A 19,064-nucleotide genomic window follows, 5' to 3' on the forward strand; every position below is an offset into this window, starting at 1 on the left:
TTAGCTCCCAGAGCACTGTGTTGAGAGGATTTTGAAGCTAAATCCGGGACAAGCAGTAAAGAATTCTGTGGCTGATTGGCTAAGTATGCCATGGGCGTGGGGAGTGCCATCTTTTGTGCAACATATTTTTTTCACTTGAATCCTTCTTAAAACTAAAATTCAGCCTGTTCTTCCTCTGATGATGTTAGGTACCAACATTTTCCACTCATTATTCAGTAAAAGTAGCATGGGACTGAGAGTCACAGGACCTGAGTTTGAATTCACTTCTGCTTCTCAGCTATATGACCTCAAGCCAATCTTTTAGTCTCCCTGAACATCCATTTCCTAACCTACCTGACTGCCTCGCAGAGCTATTGTGAGAATCAAATGAGATAATGTATTTGAAATTGTCTACAAACTCTAAAGCATAATGTGGACAGAATACATTACAATAGCTCATTTATTTGTCCTAAATCTCTTTCACACTTCAAGAGGTTTTAGTATTTTGAGAAGTGATGATTGAGTACTTAAGTACATAAGACCAAAAATTGTCAAATCATATCACAACCGTGGTTCATTAAGCCCAATATTGTCATTGGCAGAGAAACTCAAGGGTACATAGAAGGCTGCAGTTATTGTCCTTGCTGTCAACTTCAAAGGATAGTGACACACCCAACATGCTCTAATTTCATTTAGTAAATCAGGTATGACTTTATCCTCCATGACTTAATCTAACCTTTTAGAACGTACATTTGTACTAGCAACTTGTACCCTCTTGTTCTCTGTTTTTCAAGTGAAGCTTTATCTTTTCATGTCTAAGCTTGGTATGTTAGCCTTGTTCAGCTTTCAAGGGAAAGGGACCTAGGGATTTATCGCAAGGCTTTATGAAGAAGAAAGGAAACTTAGTAATCTGTCCCAGCAGCTGCACTTGCCGGCATGGCAGGGAACCTGAATATAATTTTTTTCTTTCAGAATGTAGTAAAATAATGACTTACCATATTATGGCCTAAGCACTTTATATAAATGATCTCATATAACTGCACAACCCGCTACAAGGCAGGCTCTATCATTTTTTTAAAATTTTTAAAATTTTTTGGCTGCATTGGGTCTTCATGCAAGACCCAATGCAGCTCAAGCTGCGCGTGAGCTTTCTCTAGTTGACGCGAGTGGGGACTACTCTTCATTGCGGTGCGTGGGCTTCTCATTGCGGTGGCTCCTCTTGTTGCAGAGCACGGGCTCTAGGTGCACGGGTTTCAGTAGTTGTGGCTCACAGGCTCTGGAGTGCAGGCTCAGTTGTGGTGCACGGGCTTAGTTGCTCCGTGGCACGTGGGATCTTCCCGGACCAGGGATCGAACGCGTGTCCCCTAGCACTGGCAGGCAGATTCTTAACCACTGCGCCACCAGCGAAGTCCCTGTAAGTTCACTTTAAATTAGGGATACCAATCCTTTCTCTTCTGCCAACTTGTATTTCTTTTTTTTTTTTTTTCTTTTTTTTTTTTGCGGTACGCGGGCCTCTCACTGTTGTGGCCTCTCCCGTTGCGGAGCACCGGCTCCGGACACGCAGGCCCAGCGGCCATGGCTCACGGGCCCAGCCGCTCCGCAGCATGTGGGATCCTCCCGAACCGGGGCACGAACCCGTGTCTCCTAGCATCGGCAGGAGGGCGCTCAACCACTGCGCCACCAGGGAAGCCCCAACTTGTATTTCTTGAAACCATTCATGGTGATTTTTAACCATCTATTCAGAAAATTTAAAAATTTCCGTGGAATCATAAACCTATGGCTAGAATTATATTATCCAATCTATGAATATTTTCCTTTATGATTTCTGACTATATTGCTATCCTTGAAGGTGGCCACAGCTCAGTGTTATGGATTTACTCACTTTATATTTTCTTCTAAGGTTTTGTTAACATTTAAATATTTAATCTGTATAGTATTTACTTAGATGTATTTTTTTTCTAAATGGCTAATCAGCAGCTCCAACATCAATTTTTGGATAAGCCATCTTTCCCCTGCTCTTTTAAAATGTCATCTTTTCATACTAAATTTCTGCTGGAATTTACTCCTGGATCTTCTGTCTAGCCCTTTTAGAATATAACACTATCTTAATTACTCTCCTGTTATGCTCTTCTCTGTAGGTAAGTTAACTCCTCCTCACTTCGTGGTCATTTTAATGATTGTATAATAGGCCATCACACGCATGTACCTTAATTTTTTAACCAATCCCCTCCTACTAGGCATTTGGTAAATTTCCTATTTTTTCCATACTATACAATGTGTAGTTTGGGCTTAAATTAAATGAATTCGATGCCTCGGTGGCTCAAGTTGTGCAAATTATCCATTTACCGTTTTCTTTGAATTATTTTTAAAATGAAAATACGCGTTGTTGGTCTTGATTGTGGGATAACTGCCAAAATCTGTCCGCTGGGGTTTAAGATTACCCAGGCGAGACTTCCGAGCGACACCAGGGGGCGCAGTTTCCAAGCTCCGCCTCAGCCACATCCGGGTTCAACCGCAGGGTCTGACCGAGAGCAGGCGGAACCTTTCTTCCGCGACTCCAATTAAGTTGCGCGGCGGGGACTATTTAGGCCACCGCGCACCGCTCTTCACGGGTACAGCAGTTTGCCTGGCGCAGCGAAGGCGCGCGTGAGGGTTCTGTTTGCTCCTTCTTTTGTCGTGAACAGCATGGACGTGCTTGCGGAGGAGTTTGGGAACTTGACCCCGGAGCAGCTGGCCGCGCCGATCCCGACTGTAGAGGTGAGGGCAGGGCACGCGTGGAACGGAAGAGAAGCTGGCATGCGTCCCCGGGAGGCGTTGCCCCGAGAACTCTGGCCGCGGAGGGGGGCGGGCCGCGTCTTCCGCGCATGCTCAGGACTCCGCGCGTGCTTGGGGCTCCGCGCGAGTCCTCTCCAGAGCCGGGCACTGCTGTTCGTGCAGGGTCAAGCTGAGGGGAGATGTCAGCCGCCGCGCAGACCCAGCGGCTCCGCGCACGGCTCTCGGGATGGACGCATTCCAGTGTTCGTGTGTTATCAGGGGAGGACTGACTCTCGCCCACCTTGGGGGGACATATTGCATCTTTGACGGCTTATAAGGGATAATGAGGTCCAGGGAGCTTAGGCCACGTTGGTGAGGTCCCACAGCTGGCTGTGGTGGGAAAACCAGATCGTCTGAATCCCAGGCTAGTAATTTTTCCTTTTCACCAGGAACTCAAGTTTGGGCTGCAGGAGTATTTTAAACGCCGAGAAAATTTACTCCAGATTTTGCCTAGGTGTTTTCGGGGGAGTAGCCCCGTAGCTTTCATCAGATTCTCAGAAGTTAAGGATAACTGCCCTACAGTGAGCTGCCTAATGAAGTTCAGATGTTGACGTGATTTTATTTTCTGGAAAGGTACATATAACTTCTCTGGGCCTCAAAATCTTAGTTGGCATGGGATGGGAAGTGGAGAAATAGTCAAGGGAGAGATTCAGGCAGAGGGAAAGGACACTGGAAGCCTGGAGGCAAGACCATCTGTTTTTAAGGAATTAAAACAAATCCAGTAGCACTGGAGTGGAGAAAAGTAGAGGAGAGACTTAAGGGTGACAGATAAGGATCCTGATTATGAAAGGTTTTGTTAGACATCTAAAGGAGGGCTGGGATGCCATTGACAAGTTTAAGGAGGAGAATGGCCGACAGGATCAGTAAATCTGTTTCTGTAATAATTATTCGGCAAATAAAGGAATTACAATCAGTCTGTTAGATTCAATCTGTGAGTGCCTGCAATACACTGCTGATCTTCATTGGGCAATACTGGATTTTTAACTTTTTTTTTTTATATTGGATTATAGTTGATCTGAATTTTTAGCTCTTGAACAGCTATTTAAGAGCCAGCATTTACTGAGCACGTATGTGCCAGCTCTGTTCAAGCCTAACGAGCATTATGTTATTTAATCATCTGAAGCAAGTAATATTTTTGCCCCATTTTGCCAATGAAGATTTTTAAGGCTCAGAGAGGTTAAGTAACTCACCCAGTTTCAGAAGGTTGTTAAATGGCTGATCTGTGTTTTAGACCCTGGCAGTCAGACTCCAGAGCCCTCATCCTTAAGTGCTGACTGGACTGCTTCTCCAGAGAGCTGAAGGAATAAGCCTAAAGGATTTCTGTGTCTTGTCTGAATTTGCACAGCTGTGAAGGGACCAGTACTACATTTCCAGTCTTCTGATTCAGGAATAACAGTTCCTTTTCCTGGCCCTCTGCATCCAATCCACCGTCCCATCTTAAGGGCCCCCAACTACAAAATGTACTCAATTCTGAAACTTCCTTTCTTCTGTTCTCCAAGTCTGAACCACTGTCATCTCTTATTTCCTAGGCTCCTGACTTGTCCCATTCCAACAGTCTGTTCTCTGCTCTGTAGCCAGAGCCATCAGTTTAAACAGGCAGATATGATCACGTTGCTCCCTTGGTTAAAATTCTTCAGTCTGCCCATTGCTCTCAGGGCAAAATCTAAAGTCCTTACCATACTTATATGAGTCCTTTTATCATTTTGGCCACTGCTTACTTCTCTAACTTGTTTCTCGCCCCCCCCAGATCGCCTCAAGATCTTTCTACTCTCCTCATATAGTCTTCTCTGATTTTTCTCGCATTCTTCTTTGTAGATTTACATACAGTAAGATGCATGAGTACTAAGTGTTCATTTACATTAGTTTTGACAGTTATGTATACCCAAATGACTAGCACCCCATACAAGATATAGAACATTTTCAGCATCCCGCGAAGTTCCCTTTTCAGTTTGTGCCGTACCACACCTTTTGATTTCTATCATCATAGATGAGTTTTGCCAGACTCAACTTCTTTTTTTTTTTAAGATTTGACTTTTTTTAGAGACGTTTCAGGTTCACAGCAAAATTGAGAGGAAGGTATAGAGATTTCTTACGTACCCCCTGCCCCCACCTACCTTTTTTCTTGAAAAATGTTTTTACTTGTTCCAGGTCGTCTGCCTCCCTCTCAGGCCATTCCTCAGTCTTCTTTGCTGGATGTGCTTTCTGCTCCTCATCTCTAAACGTTGGAGTGTTTTTGATCTCACTTCATGGAACTCTTCTCCACGTGATTTCCATCTGTTACACGGCTTTAACTACCCTCCATTTGCTGACCTCTCCCTGATTTAGATCTCCAGGCCACTCTCTTCCCAAGTTCCAGACCTATATTTGTTGTCTATTTGGCATCTCCAAATAGACAAATGGATATCTCAAACTTAACATGCCCCCAACCAAACTCCTGATGACCCCTGCACACCTAAACCTGCTACTCTGACAGCATCCAGACATCCAGCGTCCTCCTCATCTCCAGAAATGGCAACTCTAAGGTGTCTGTCTCAACTCTTCTTTCTCTCAGAGTCTCCATCTAATCTACTGTCAAGTCCTGTTGGCTCTAACTTCACATTGAGTTTCCTAGCCAACAGTTTCTCACTACCCATATTGTTATCAGCCTGGAGTATTGCAGTGAACTCCTAAATGATCTCCCTCCTTCTAACCTTGCCTGTTCTCACCCCAGCAGCTAGAGTGATCCAGTTAAAATGAGTCACATCATCTTGTCACTCTTTTGCTCAAAACCTTCCAATGCTTCTCCTGTTACTCAAAGTAAAAAAGTTTACAGTTCTTGGGAAGTCTTACATGATTCTGGAGCCCTTACTCAGGAACTGTGTATTCTTACTTAAGACTCAGTTCTAACCATTTGTCAGATTTCCCATTAACAGATTAGATACCATTCATGAAGAGTCTTATCATGGTAGGCTGTTTACGACCTCAGGAAGGTGTGAAGAGCAGGCCTAAGAACTCAAGAAGTGTGGCAGTTTGCAACCATTTAAAGTAGGAGATGGACACCATGTGATATCCTTCTGCAGCCTGAGCTCTGACCAGGCACTAGTTGAGAAAAAATAAGGGGGAGAAAGAACTCCCTTTGGGTTGAGAGACCTAGCTTCCACACCAGCCTCTCTGAAACTTACTCACCCTTCCTAAGACTGGCAAACCCTGCTTACTCAGGAAGTGTCATGAGAATAAAATAAAGATAAAAAGTACTTGGAATCTTGAGTCACCAAGAAGAGGTTAAAGTATATTCTATTTAAGAAATCTGTGGTTTATATATACTTGTGTGTGTACATGTTTGTATACATGTACATACACAGCACATATATGATTTCCATAAAAGTGGTTGCAATGTAAAAATTGTTCGTTTTCATTTACTTTCTTTTGCTTCCTGTGATGAAGTGAGTCATTTTGGGTACATTAAAGTAACTTCTCATGAAAATATTGTGATTGCTAGCACAGAGTTCTGATACTTTTATTGTTCTGATTCACAGGAAAAATGGCGGCTGCTTCCAGCATTTTTAAAGGTAATTAATATTTAATAATAATTAGTTGTTTTTCCAATGAAGAGTGAAGAAATAAGCCTTTTTTAAAATTAATTTTTTTTCACCAACATTTTTTGACTTTGTACAACTGTGTGCTTTTCTAGGTTTTAGAAGTACAAGAAATTATAAGGCAGTATCCCTGTCTATAAAATACTAGTTAGGGGATTGCTAATCTAATTTTAGAGATAGGAAGTAGTATACGTTGTAGCATGGCACATGAATAATACAAACCAAAGTGCTGTTGGCAAGAGTGATGCCACAAGTGGTCAGAGAGGGCCTCCCAAAGGAGGTGAGATGTAAGCCACATCTTAAGAGGAAAGGAATTAACTGAGCTGAAAGGTAGGATGCAGGGAGCATGGCTTAATAAAGGTGCTCAGGAGGAGCCTCCACGGGGTCTGTAGGAAACAGAGTCCAGTCTGCTTGGCTGGAATGGGTGAGTGGCTAGACAGAGGAACTACAGATTATACGATTCCTATTATTATTGAATTTCAGTTTTAAAGAGCTTATGCTGAGTAGTAGCAGGTTCCACAATGATAGACCACTTGACACACAGTAGGATGGTTATAGTCAAAAAAAGACAGTAGCAAGTGTTGATGAGGATGTGGAGCAATCAGAATCCTAACGCTCTACTGATGGGAATGTAGAATGTTGCAGCCGCTTTGGAAAGCAGCCTGGCAGTTCATCAAATGGTTAAACATAGTTACTGTCTGATCCTGCGATTCTACTCCTAGGTATTTACTCAAGATAAATGAAAACGTGTCCATGCAAAAACTTGTACACAGATGTTCATAGCAGCATTATTCATAATAGCCAAAAAGTGTAAACTCACATGAACACCAGCTAATGGATGGATAAATAAAATATGGTCTATCCATACAATGGAATAGTATCTGGCAATAAAAAGAAATCAAGTGCTGACATATGCTACAACATGGATGAATCTTGGAAGCATCTCGCTAAGTGAAAGAATGAAGACTTGAAAAATGAGTAGAGTTTTGTCCAACTTAGTTTTCTGTTAATAGGCAGAAGGGAGAGTGCTGGGAGATGAAGCTGGGAAGCTGTCAGGGCCAGATTTCTGACCAGATTTTATGGTTAAGGAGTTTGATGTGAAGGATTTTGGCTTTTCTTCTAACAGCAATAGGAAGCTCTTGAAGAAGTTTTAAGTAACCAAAAATGAAATAAAATGATAGTAAGGTCAAGGGAAGTTTTTTTGTTGTTGTTGTTTTTAATTATGCCTTTTTTTTTTTCAAAGGGAACTATATATATATATATATATGTATATATATATATATATACATATATATATGTGTGTATATATATATATATATATACACACACACACACACATACACACATACGCATAAGCAGAGGAGAAGGGGTAGGATTTGTGATTCAAAAAAGAGGAGACAGTTGGTGGTATGTGGTCCAAGAAGAGGTTGTCTACTACATATTGGCATTTTCCATTGGCACTTGCCATCTACCTCTACAAGAATTAAATCATGTGCTGCTACAGCTGCTGACTTTCAACACCCCCTGAAAGGAGTTCAGGGTGGAGAGCAGAAATGAGGCACTGTGTGCTCTGGGAAAAACTGGCAAAACAGGTCTTCAGATAGTTAGATATATATATTTTAAATTTTATTTTATTTATTTTTATTTTTGGCTGCGTTGGGTCTTCGTTGCTGTGCACGGGCTTTCTCTAGTTGTGGTCAGCGGGGGCTACTCTTTGTTGCGGTGCACGGGCTTCTCACTGTGGTGTCTTCTCTTGTTGCGGAGCATGGGCTCTAGGCACACGGGCTTCAGTGGTTGTGGCGCACGGGCTTAGTTCTTCTGCGGCATGTGGGATCTTCCCGGACCAGGGCTCGAACCCGTGTCCTCTGCCTTGGCAGGCAGATTCTTAACCACTGCGCCACTAGGGAAGCCCAATAGTTAGATATTTTCAGGAGCCAATTTTATGAGCCCAATTCTTGCATCTCCTCGTATCTAGAAAAGCACTAAAATCCTTCATGGTGACGTCTGCGCCTCGTGACTAGCAGTAACCTTCACGAGAGTAGCAGAAACCTCCTGCGAAGAATGTGTGCTTGATTGCATGTGCTCCCCCTGCACCAAAATCACATGTATACTGACCTTCCCCCCTGCGTCTTTGGAGAAGTTTCTCAGAGCTATCTGGGATGCTGTCTCCTGGCTGTAGTCCTCATTTTGCCCCAAATAAAACTTAACTCGCAACTCTCATGTTGTGCATGTTTTTTAACTCGACAGTTACTATGGCAACCTTGAAGGGACTCGAACCTTCAATCTTCTGAACTGTCGGCTAGAGTATTAGTGCTTAGATGGCAGGTGCCAATGGAAAATGCCACTTTGTAGTTGACAAGGTAGAGAACTTAACAGAGACATGAGACTACAGCTATTTCATTCATTTAAAGTTGGGGTACTCTTTTACTCAGACCACCTTGAAATATATTTGTCCAAGAACAAAAATGTAAAGATTTTTAATATGTAACTGAAGACAGGAACTTGAAGCCTGTGAGGCTGCAGTGCTGTGGGCAGGTAGAATCCAGACTTGGAATGTTAGGTTGGGGTGACAGCAGTGAAGAGGGACTCCTGTAAGTCCCTCTTAGTTTTGCACAAGTACCAAATGGGGTGTGCTTGACTTAATAGCATTCTTTTGTGAACATAAACAATTACCTTTTGAGTTCTAGTTGATCAGCCTGTAACGTGACCTTGTTTTTTAATAGCAGTGGTAAAATATCCAGAGTGAGGGAGGTACGTAGTCGCCCCACTGTACACTGGTCAGGCTGTGGAGGATTAACATCCATGTGATGACAGCGTGGAGCCCACTCAGGAGCGGTTCATGGGCTGCTGAGGGGTCTGGAAGGCATGCCTGCGAGAAATAGGGGAAGTGCCTGTTCAGCCTGGAAGTGAGAACGTGAAAGAGAGATGTGATCACTCAACAGACTGAGGTAGAGCAGGCATTTTCTCCAGAAAAGACAGTTAAGCCCCAGGGGTGGAAACTGTGGGAAGGCAGACTGCAGATCATTATAAGGGTGAATTTTTCCCCTAACAATCAGAACTATTTCATAATAGGATGGCTGCTTTGTAAGCCAGTGAGATCCTGAATAAGGAGGTGGAATTAAAGCAAAGGCCCTGTGATTATCTGTCTGTTGAGAGTGTTCTAGAAATGTTGAACTAATTGTGTTTGAAGATTAATGTAAAATGATGAACATTACAGTCCTTTAAGTCCTAAGACTGGATTCTATGTGTTTATCGTTTCAGTGTTTTTCATAGCGCTTTGTGCAGCCATACTGACTTCTGAGATGAAAGGAAGTCGCTGCCAGCTGGTCGATCTTAGGTCCCTGATGTTCACTCTGCTTCCAATTTTAAATGCAATTATTTTTGGTTTTCTTAATAGAGATCCTTGTTTTTTCCCTTCATTCTTCTAAAAGTGATATGAAAGACAGATATGTGGAAATCATAAAACTGCTTACATAGGAGCAAGACAAGAAAGAAAATAGACGTTGTTTGAGGGTTGAAGAGATGATGCTCAACTGCTGTATTTGTTTCTGGGATTTTTTTTGTAAATTCAAAGCATGTAGGGAAAATCCTGCCTTATTTGTTAGCTCATGGGGAGTCATTAGGTATATTCAGGTACTCATATCTTGAATTCCAAAGGTCAGACTGTTTTTCAGGGAGGAAAATTTGAGGGTGTTCTAGTAAGATGGAGGAGAGATGGAGTGAGGACACATAAATGTAAAGCTTTGCTAAGTAAAATTCATGGATTTTTTTTCTCACTTTGGTTTTGAGGAAAATTTATGGATCAGGTGAGATCCATTGTGTAATCTGCTATTTTGTTGCTAACCTACTTTTTACTTTTTATCTGTTTAGGTGAAAGGCCTTGTGAAACAGCATATAGATTCATTTAACTATTTCATTAATGTAGAGGTAAGCATCAGATCTTGGAAAAGGATATGGTTAAGAATTAACTGGAAGCCAGAGTCTTTCCTCATGTTACTCTTTCCCCTGCAGATAAAGAAAATAATGAAAGCCAACGAAAAGGTTACGAGTGATGCTGACCCCATGTGGTACTTAAAGTAAGGAAGCAACTACTCTTAATTTGCTATTTTGATTATGTCTAACATTTTTTTATAGTGAATGTAGTTGCTGTCAAAACTCTTTTAACATAATTCTCCTTTTATCTGTTTGATAGGAAGATATTTATCAAATGCTTATTTTTTAATTGGTAAGCTAAGGATAACAGGTAGTTATGAGTGAAAAGTTACTGAAACTATTAGGTTTAAACTTTTTTAAAAACAATTTTAGAGGAAAATTACAAAAAGAGGACAAGGAGTTCTCATGTTACACTTCACCCAGTTTATACTAATATTAACATCTTATGTAGCCATAGCATAATTAGCAAAACTAGGAAATTAGCACTGATAGAATACTGTTGACTAATCTACAAATCTTAGTTTTCCCACTAATGTCCATTTTCTGGTCCAGGATTCAATCCAGGACCTGCATTATGTTCAGATGTCATATGTCTCCTTCATCCTCTCCAATCTATGACAGTTCCTCAAGCTCTCTTGGTCTTTCATGACCTTGACACTTTTGAAGAATTCTGGTCAGTCGTTTTGTAGAAAGTCCTTGATTCGGGTTTGTGCGGTATTTGCTTGTGGCTACATTGGGTTATGCCTTTTTGGCCAGAATACCACAGAAGCGATGCTTCATGTCATTCTCACTGTACCATATCAGGGGGTACAGATGTCAGTATATTTAACGGCTGGTGATTTTAACTTTGTTCACTTGATTAAGATGGTATCTTCCAGGTTTCTCTACTGTAAAGTTACTAATTTTTCCTTCAGTAATTAATCACTATCTTATAAGGTGATCCTTCGAGACTATGCAAATATCTTATTTCTCATTGCACTTTACCCACTACCTTTAGCATGCATTGATGATTGTTGTAGCAGTTACCTACAACAGTAATTGCTGTGGTGTTTACCTATTGGCAAGTCTCTATTTCCATCATTCTTTCTACATTAATATTAGAATTCTACTGTGAGGAAGAACTTTTTCTTCCCCTCATTTGCTCTCTATCTGTAATTTTATTTATATTAATATGAACTCATGGATGTTTATTTTATTCTATGCATCATAATCCAGTACTGTCATTGTTTTATTTCTCAAATGGTCCCAGATTTGGCCATAGGGAGATTCATCAAGTTGACTGCTGCATCCTTTCAACATGCCCCTGTGAATTTTCGAGCACTCCCCTACTTTCTGGTACCATGAGATGTGGTTCATCTAGTATTTTTCCTGTCCCAGCCTGGAATCAGTCATTTCTCCAAGGAGCTTTAGTCTCTTTTATTGGAGAGTAGTGTTTAGACACCAAGATACGGGTACTAAAGTCTCAGTAGACAGAGCTATATTTACTTACTTATTCAGTCCTAGGACATACATAAAGTAGTTTCAGAATTGTTAATTCATCACTCTGTGAGAATAAAATTTACTAATACTTGTATACTGCTTTTCTGTCTTTGCTGTATCCAATCAGAATACTGTTTTCTAAAGTTACTCAGGTTAGTTATTTTCTTTCTTACCTTTTCAGTGCCGTTATATTATTCATTTGTAGTGCAGTAAGGTTTGTATGCCATTTTGGATATGTGAGACATTATTATGGTTGTAAGAGTTAGACCTATAGAAAAAAGTCTATTCAGAAAATTGTCCCTCCCCTTCCAGTTCTTCCCACCGTGTTCCCAGTGCTCCCTGTAGGTAACCCGTCTCTTTAGTTTCTGCTTTCTTCTTCCTGTTTCTTTTGCACAAATGAGCACATATATTTTTTCCTCCATATCCTTTCTTATGAGAATGGTAGTGCACTATAGCTACTCTTTTGCATTTGCTTTTTTCCTTAAGTATCATTTGTAGGGAGCTATAGTTTCAATATTTTTGTAAAGAGATTTACAGTATTTTTTTTAAAGATAACTTGATAACATTTTCTCTCCTTTGTAAACTGTGTGTTCTATGACTTTAAGATCTCCAATTATAATTTGTTAATTTGTTAATTTGTCATCCTCTGCAAGATAAGCATTTGTCGAAGGGCAATCTTGTATTCGGGAGGAAAATAGCTTGATTGTTTATATGTTCTTTGAAGAACTGTAATTGGTTCTGGAATAACTTGCTTTTCAGATATCTTAATATCTATGTCGGGCTTCCTGATGTTGAAGAAAGCTTCAATGTAACTAGACCAGTGTCCCCTCATGAGGTAATTATCAACCTTAATTTAATTGGATTTGTTTGGTTTAACTGGAAGAGTCAGTGCCCTTAACATATATTCTTAAAAAATGATTTAAAAATGGGAAAAAATCTCTTATGAGACAAGATAACCAAAATAAATAAGCACCTGTATAATACCATACTGTATTAGGAAACAGTTTCGTATTAGTTGGTTTATCATTTAATCCTAGTTAACTTGCACTGTTAGGTCACTGTGTCTTTTTTATGTCCTGTTTCTGAGTTTTTTCATGGTCTCTCCACCCCCGCTCCTTGCTGACCACTGGTGTCTGGTGCGGTGTGCTGTTCCTGCAGGGGTTTCTCGCTTAGCGCGTATTTTGAGGGTCAGCAGGCCTTGCGTTTGCAGAGGGACTGAGGACAAGGAACTCACGGTCTAGCAGAAGAGGCAGAGGAGAAGAAAATGTAAATGCCAGGGTTTTAAAAGAGCTACAGGCAACGGCTTTTAGAACAGCCCTGTTTATTGGCTTTTAACGGATTCTAGATTTCTCTTCAAATTCTTCCACTTAGTGTCTATAATTGGGCATTGATTCAGAAAGGAAAATGATTTTTGTAGATTTTTCTGGTTTGTATTAATGTAAAGCTAAAATAGCAATTAGGGAACATAGCACAGGAATCTTCAGTAAAGAACAAGTAAGGTGTTAGAGTGCTATGGTTGTTGTCTAAGCAAGGTGAAATAGGAAGTGTGATCAAGTAACCAGATATTTTATATAGGTAATTTTGGTATTAATCACCGAGTATTGATTGAACATTTATTTTGTGCTGCAAAATTGGAAGATACAAAAGAAATAAGACATAATATCTTTGCTCAAGTTCATACTCTTATGGATTAAAATAACAAAACAAATGAAACAGAGACACCAGGGTTTGCAGCCTAGATGATAGGTAAGGCGAATATGTGACGCTGGAATGAACAGGGAGTAGTGAGGACTGGATGTTGGAAACTGTGCGCCCCGATTTGGCTTTCCCCACCTCCGCTTTCCATTTGGCGAGAACTTTCCAATTTTTCAAGAACTAAACAGCCAATTAATAATCTCCAAGTCACCTTCTAAACTAGTATATTACTGGGTTCAGAGAAGGGATAAGACGAAGAATTCGAAGTAGTTCAAGAAGGCTGAAGCCACAATTGTCATTATAATAATTATTCCTGATGTTGAAGAAAACACATGGGTATTACTGCAATTAGAGAAAGAGGGTGCAAAGATTTCTTGGAGGGTATTGACTCTTAGAGAGATGGGGAGCGTAGGAGAGCAGGTGGATGGGCAGTCATGGGACCCACAGCAGGACTGGGGGTGCAGGTACTGCAGGCTCTACCCACACAGCCCTATTCCTGTTGATAAGAGAGAGTTCTAGGGGGACAGAGGGGGCCCCAGAGGTAGTTTGGGGCCCCATGTTTACCACTTCTGTCAAATTTCATTTCCATTTGAAGGGATGAGTTTGTTAAGACCCATGAATATCTGCCTATCATGGGTGTTACATTAGTTTTATTAACAAAAATGAGATAATATTTATATAGTACTCTGTACCAGGCACCATTCTAAAAATATATACTCATACTCTTGGGAATTAAAATTATTCACATTCCCATTTTACATATGAGGAGACTGAGATGCAGAAAGGTTATTTAAGACTTAATTGGTAGAGCCGGGATTTGAGCACAGAAAATAGAGTCCACACTCTGATCATCATGCCACCCTACCTTTGGTCAGGCCTGCAGGAGGCTTGATATAATTAAATATAAGGTAATATACTGGTCAATAATAGGACTATATAGTATTTTAAAATCCTAGGCACTGTTAGGCTAGAAAAAGTTTGTATCTGTCTTTGGTGCAGTAAAAGCCAGAGAGAGGATTCAGCATCATGAATTGTATGGTTGAGGTTCAGAGAAATTCTCTTTTTGAGACTGCAAGGCACCTGAGGACCATCAATATAATGGAGAAGTCATTGGAAGATTTTGATGGGGTTTCCTGATCATGGCCCAGGCAAGGGCTTCTCTTAGTGAGTCATCACCACGTGAAAGTAAAGCGCGCACCAACAACTTCTAAAGTTCCACAAGTGACTCAGAAATTGTTAGAATGATGTGTTGAGTGATTCATGCTCTGACATATCCCTTGGAAAGGAATTTTGTGATATAGTTTAGTTTGTTTGGAGAATAAAAGGAAATATAGTTTAATTCTTTTAGTTTGTGCGTGTACATACTTTAGTTATTGTTATACTGGTTGTTAACTATTTTGAATAAAGCAGCCATATTGATGATTCTCCAAGGACCCAGTTTGCAAAGGATGATCTAATGGCTTCAGAGATATGGGAGCAGACTGGTGATGGCATCAGATCAGTGAGAAGAAAATCAGTACCAGACTTATTGTCCCATTTCTGGGCTGGCAGGGGTGGGGATGCTGTGGCAGTGTCTAGATCCATGGCTGGCATCATCCCCTCATGGAGAAGGTAAGCTTGTAATTCCCAGTGCCCTTAAGGCAGCACAGGGGCAGCTGTGTTCCATGGAGGGATCAGAGTCCAGCATGGGCCATACTTCTACTCGAGAAGAGCTCTTTGAGGCTGCCAGGATCCTTTCTTTTCCAGAGAGGAGGAGCCATGATTGTCTGATTCTCTTTCAGTGCCGGTTGCGGGACATGACGTACTCCGCCCCCATCACAGTGGATATTGAATACACCCGAGGCAGCCAGAGGATCATCCGCAACGCCTTACCCATTGGCAGGTGAGGACTGACACCTCCTGGAGCCTCGCTGCCAGCATTGCGGCCCTGTGAGGTGATCACGAGCACGTACTAATGCTCTTCTTGCCCTATTTCCTCATCTGAAAAATGGGGGAGTTGGAGCCTACTTCACGGGGTTATCTTATGGGTCCAGCGAGTCAGCACATGTACAGCACTTGGAGCAGCATCCGTCACGTTGTTGTGGTTGTTATATTTAAATCGTGAAACCTTTTCTATAAAGCTAAGGAAATTGCTTCCATTTCCTCCTGTAACTCCAGGCTGTTAGGGAAACATTGGGTAAGATAGCATTTCACTGAACGCTCCTGGGCTGGTCTTCTCCGTGGATTCTTACATATTTTGAGTTTTCCTGGAAGAATGAGTGTTTATAACAGTATTTAAGGCAGAAGTTATTTATTTGCCCAGAACAAGTTTGGAAATAATAGATAGCATCAGCTAGCATTTTTGCTGCCTGCTTTTCCTAATTAGGGAAATATATTGATTCTCCTGTAGAAATGGACAGAATCCACAATATTTAATAATGAGTTTAATAATGATGTTGGACTTTAAACTTAGTGCAAATAATTACCGCTCAAGTGTTCCGCCCCCCTTCAAAAGTGCTAAGAGTTTAATAAACATCCATTTGTTCATTAAATATGCACCAGCTAACTGTCATTGTCTGCACTCTGCTGGGTCCTCAGGTAAGTAGAAGACACTTAAGACATGGCTTGTTTGGCTACATTCTCCTCATTCTTCACTTAGGAAAAGAAGTAGGGATATTAAAATGTTAATCTTTGTCTTAGCACGACTGTTTATCAGTGTTAAGATCAGAGCTTCTCTCTTTCTTATAAATGGACCATACTTGTGTCCAGTTAAATCTTGGACTGTTGCTAAATGATTATCCAGTTTGAGTATTGTGAAAGAAAGGCAGGAGATACTGGAGCAAACCAGAAATACATTTAGGGTTTAGATTCTGAGTTAAAGAGGGGCAGGGAAGGATGGGCATGTAACTGGTATTTGTTGAATACCTACCAGGTGCCAGGTCCTGTGATAGGTGATTTCATTTGTTAGTCCTGCATTCTGAAAAACGACCTCTGTTAATTAGACTGCTTATATGTACCATGCACTACCATTGGAAACATTATCTCATTTAATTGTTTTTTTTGAACTAAAAAGTTTTTAGTTTAATCCAAATAATATTTATACTTGGTAGCAAATCAAATAGTACATAAGAACATTTGATACAAAGCAGGAGTCTTCCTCCCTACCCTTCCTCATCCCTAGTCCCATTCCTGACCTTGTAACCAGTTCTGTTATTTCTTCTGGTTATTAACATCCATAACTTTAAATGCTATGCTTATACCTTTTTTTCTTGCTACATCAATTTTAGACAACTATTTTTGACTCCTAATATAGAAGGTGTGGATTGGTTTATCTGTATCATTCACTTTCCTTCTCTCTTCCTCTTCCAAATTTTGTTTCTTCTTTTTATTTCTTCTTTTGGTTAGTCTGGTAATTTTAATATTCTTTAAAAAACTTTTTTAAATATTCTTATATATTAGTCAGTGTCTTTTTTCTTTATTTAAATATCAAAATGAGGACTTTTTTTTCTGGGTTTTTTTTTTTTTGGCCATGCCTCGAGGCATGTGGGATCTTAGTTCCCCAACCAGGGGGAACTAACGGATTGAACCCACACCCCCTGCAGTGGAAGTACAGAGTCTTAACCACTGGACTGCCAGGGAAGTCCCGAAAATGAGGATATTTCTATCCCTACCTTCCCATTATGATTTCTTTTTTAACCTATGAGTTACTTAGAAGACTGTTTTTAAATTTGCAAATTGGTGCTTTACATCAAGTTTTGGAACTTTGTGGAGACCTGTTTCTTTTCATACATGTTTCATGTGTGTTTGAAGCAAGGGGTATTCTCCAGTTGTTGTGTCACTGTCTATGTTTTTCTTTTCGATCAAGCTTGTTAATTGTGTTGTTTAGATATTATGTGTCTTCACTGATTTTTTGATTGGTTTTAATAAGTACTAGGAGAGATGTGTTAAAATCTCCCACTACGATGATGGATTTGTCCGTTTTTCCTTATGTTTTTGTGTATTTTTGCTTTTTGAAGTTACGATATTAGGTACATGGAAGTTTTGAATTGTTAGGTCTTCCTGGTGAATTGAACCTTTTGTTATTGAATATTAGGCATTTATCTTTATCTCTTGTAATATTGTTTTGCCTTAAAACTTATTTTGTCTGCTCTTACTATAGCCACATCTGCTTTCTCTTGGTTATTTTTCTGGCATATCATTTTTTTATCCTTTTCTTTTTATCTTTACGTCCTTACATTTTAGGTTTGTTTGAAATAAGCTGCATATGGCTAGATTTTAAAAAAATTATCTGAGAATGTAGTTCATTTATATTTATTATATGTTACAGATATATGTGGATATACTTCTGTCAGCTTATTTTGCATTTTTAATCTGTCCAGCTTTTCATTTCAGTTTTTTTCTCTTTTTGCTTTTAGGGTTCATGGACGTTTTTTTTCCTTGCTCTCTCCCAGCTGATTTGAAAGTCATGTATAGTAGTTCTGGTTGCTTATGCTTACCTTAGAAATTTTGAATTGCGTATTTTACAAAGTTTGAAAATAATATGTTTATTCTTATGGAAAGGTCATGGACCTTAGACAGCTTTAACTTGGATCAAATCGACCCTCCTGATATACATGCTTTTGTTATGCACTTTAGTTCTAGCTTGTTTTGTCTTTTTTAACCCATATATTAGAAATTATTATTATCTTAGAGCTAATATTTTTTTTTACTTACCCACATTATTTACCATTTTCTTTGTTCACTATACATTTTTGCATGTCAGACTTCCTTCAACATTTGTTTTTCATCTTCCTGTAGTATTATCTTTTAGAAAATCTTTTTTTTTTTTGACTGCACCGCACAGCTTGTGGGATCTTAGTTCCCTGACCAGGGATTGAACCCACACCCTCGGTAGTGAAAGTGCAGAGTCCTAACCACTGGACCGCCAGGGAATTCCCTAGAAATTCTTTTAGTGAGGGTTCATTAGTAGTAACTTCTTTGTTTTTGTCTGAAAATATCTTTGTATCGACTTCTTTCTGAATGGTGACTTAACAGAATACACAAATCTAGATTGACAGTCACTGGCTTATCACTGCCCTGTCGTCTGTTAATTGCATGTGTGAAGTTATCTGTCCATCCAACTATGTTCCCTTCCTTTAAAGGCAGGTTACCTGCCATTACCTCTGGCTGGGTTTTAAATCTTCTCTTTGTCTTTGATGTTTTGCATCTTGATTATGATGTGGCTTTCTTTTTATTCATTCTGAATAGATATTGTGTGGTTTATGCTTTCATACATTTTTTAGAAGTTCACAGCCATTGTTTCTTTGAATAGGACTTCTCACACATTCTGCGTATTCTCGCTGTGTAGAAATCTGATTAGACATACATGAGGCCTTCTCACTCTCTCCTTCCAGGACTCTGAAACCCTCATATCTTTATCTCTGTCTCTAACATACATTCTTAATAATTTCTTCAGATCTCTTTTTCCATTCAGTAATTCTGTCTTCAGCAGCATCAAATCTACTATTCAGCCTACTCCTAGATTTTTAAGTTAATGCTTACATTTCTCATTTCTAGAAGTTTTGCTAAGTTCTTTTTCAAAATTGCCTGGTTAGTTTTGATAGTCTCTTG

At 40.0% G+C, this 19,064-nt stretch overlaps 1 protein-coding gene across 4 annotated transcripts in view; it reads left to right on the forward strand.

The window, feature by feature from the left end:
* The first annotated feature begins 2,476 nt into the window (after nucleotides 1-2,476).
* Nucleotides 2,477-19,064, forward strand: part of POLR3B (RNA polymerase III subunit B) — a 158,621-nt gene continuing 142,033 nt past the window's right edge. For all 4 annotated transcript variants that reach the window (XM_067697835.1, XM_067697832.1, XM_067697833.1 and 1 more), the window contains exons 1-6: nucleotides 2,477-2,736; nucleotides 6,309-6,341; nucleotides 10,239-10,295; nucleotides 10,380-10,444; nucleotides 12,540-12,615; nucleotides 15,257-15,357. In XM_067697835.1, the coding sequence (XP_067553936.1) occupies nucleotides 2,665-2,736; nucleotides 6,309-6,341; nucleotides 10,239-10,295; nucleotides 10,380-10,444; nucleotides 12,540-12,615; nucleotides 15,257-15,357 (404 nt within the window). In that variant the 5' untranslated portion in view covers nucleotides 2,477-2,664. The remainder of the gene's footprint in view (nucleotides 2,737-6,308; nucleotides 6,342-10,238; nucleotides 10,296-10,379; nucleotides 10,445-12,539; nucleotides 12,616-15,256; nucleotides 15,358-19,064) is intronic.

Source organism: Pseudorca crassidens, chromosome 11 (genome assembly GCF_039906515.1).
Source record: "Pseudorca crassidens isolate mPseCra1 chromosome 11, mPseCra1.hap1, whole genome shotgun sequence".
Classification (NCBI taxonomy): domain Eukaryota; kingdom Metazoa; phylum Chordata; class Mammalia; order Artiodactyla; family Delphinidae; genus Pseudorca; species Pseudorca crassidens.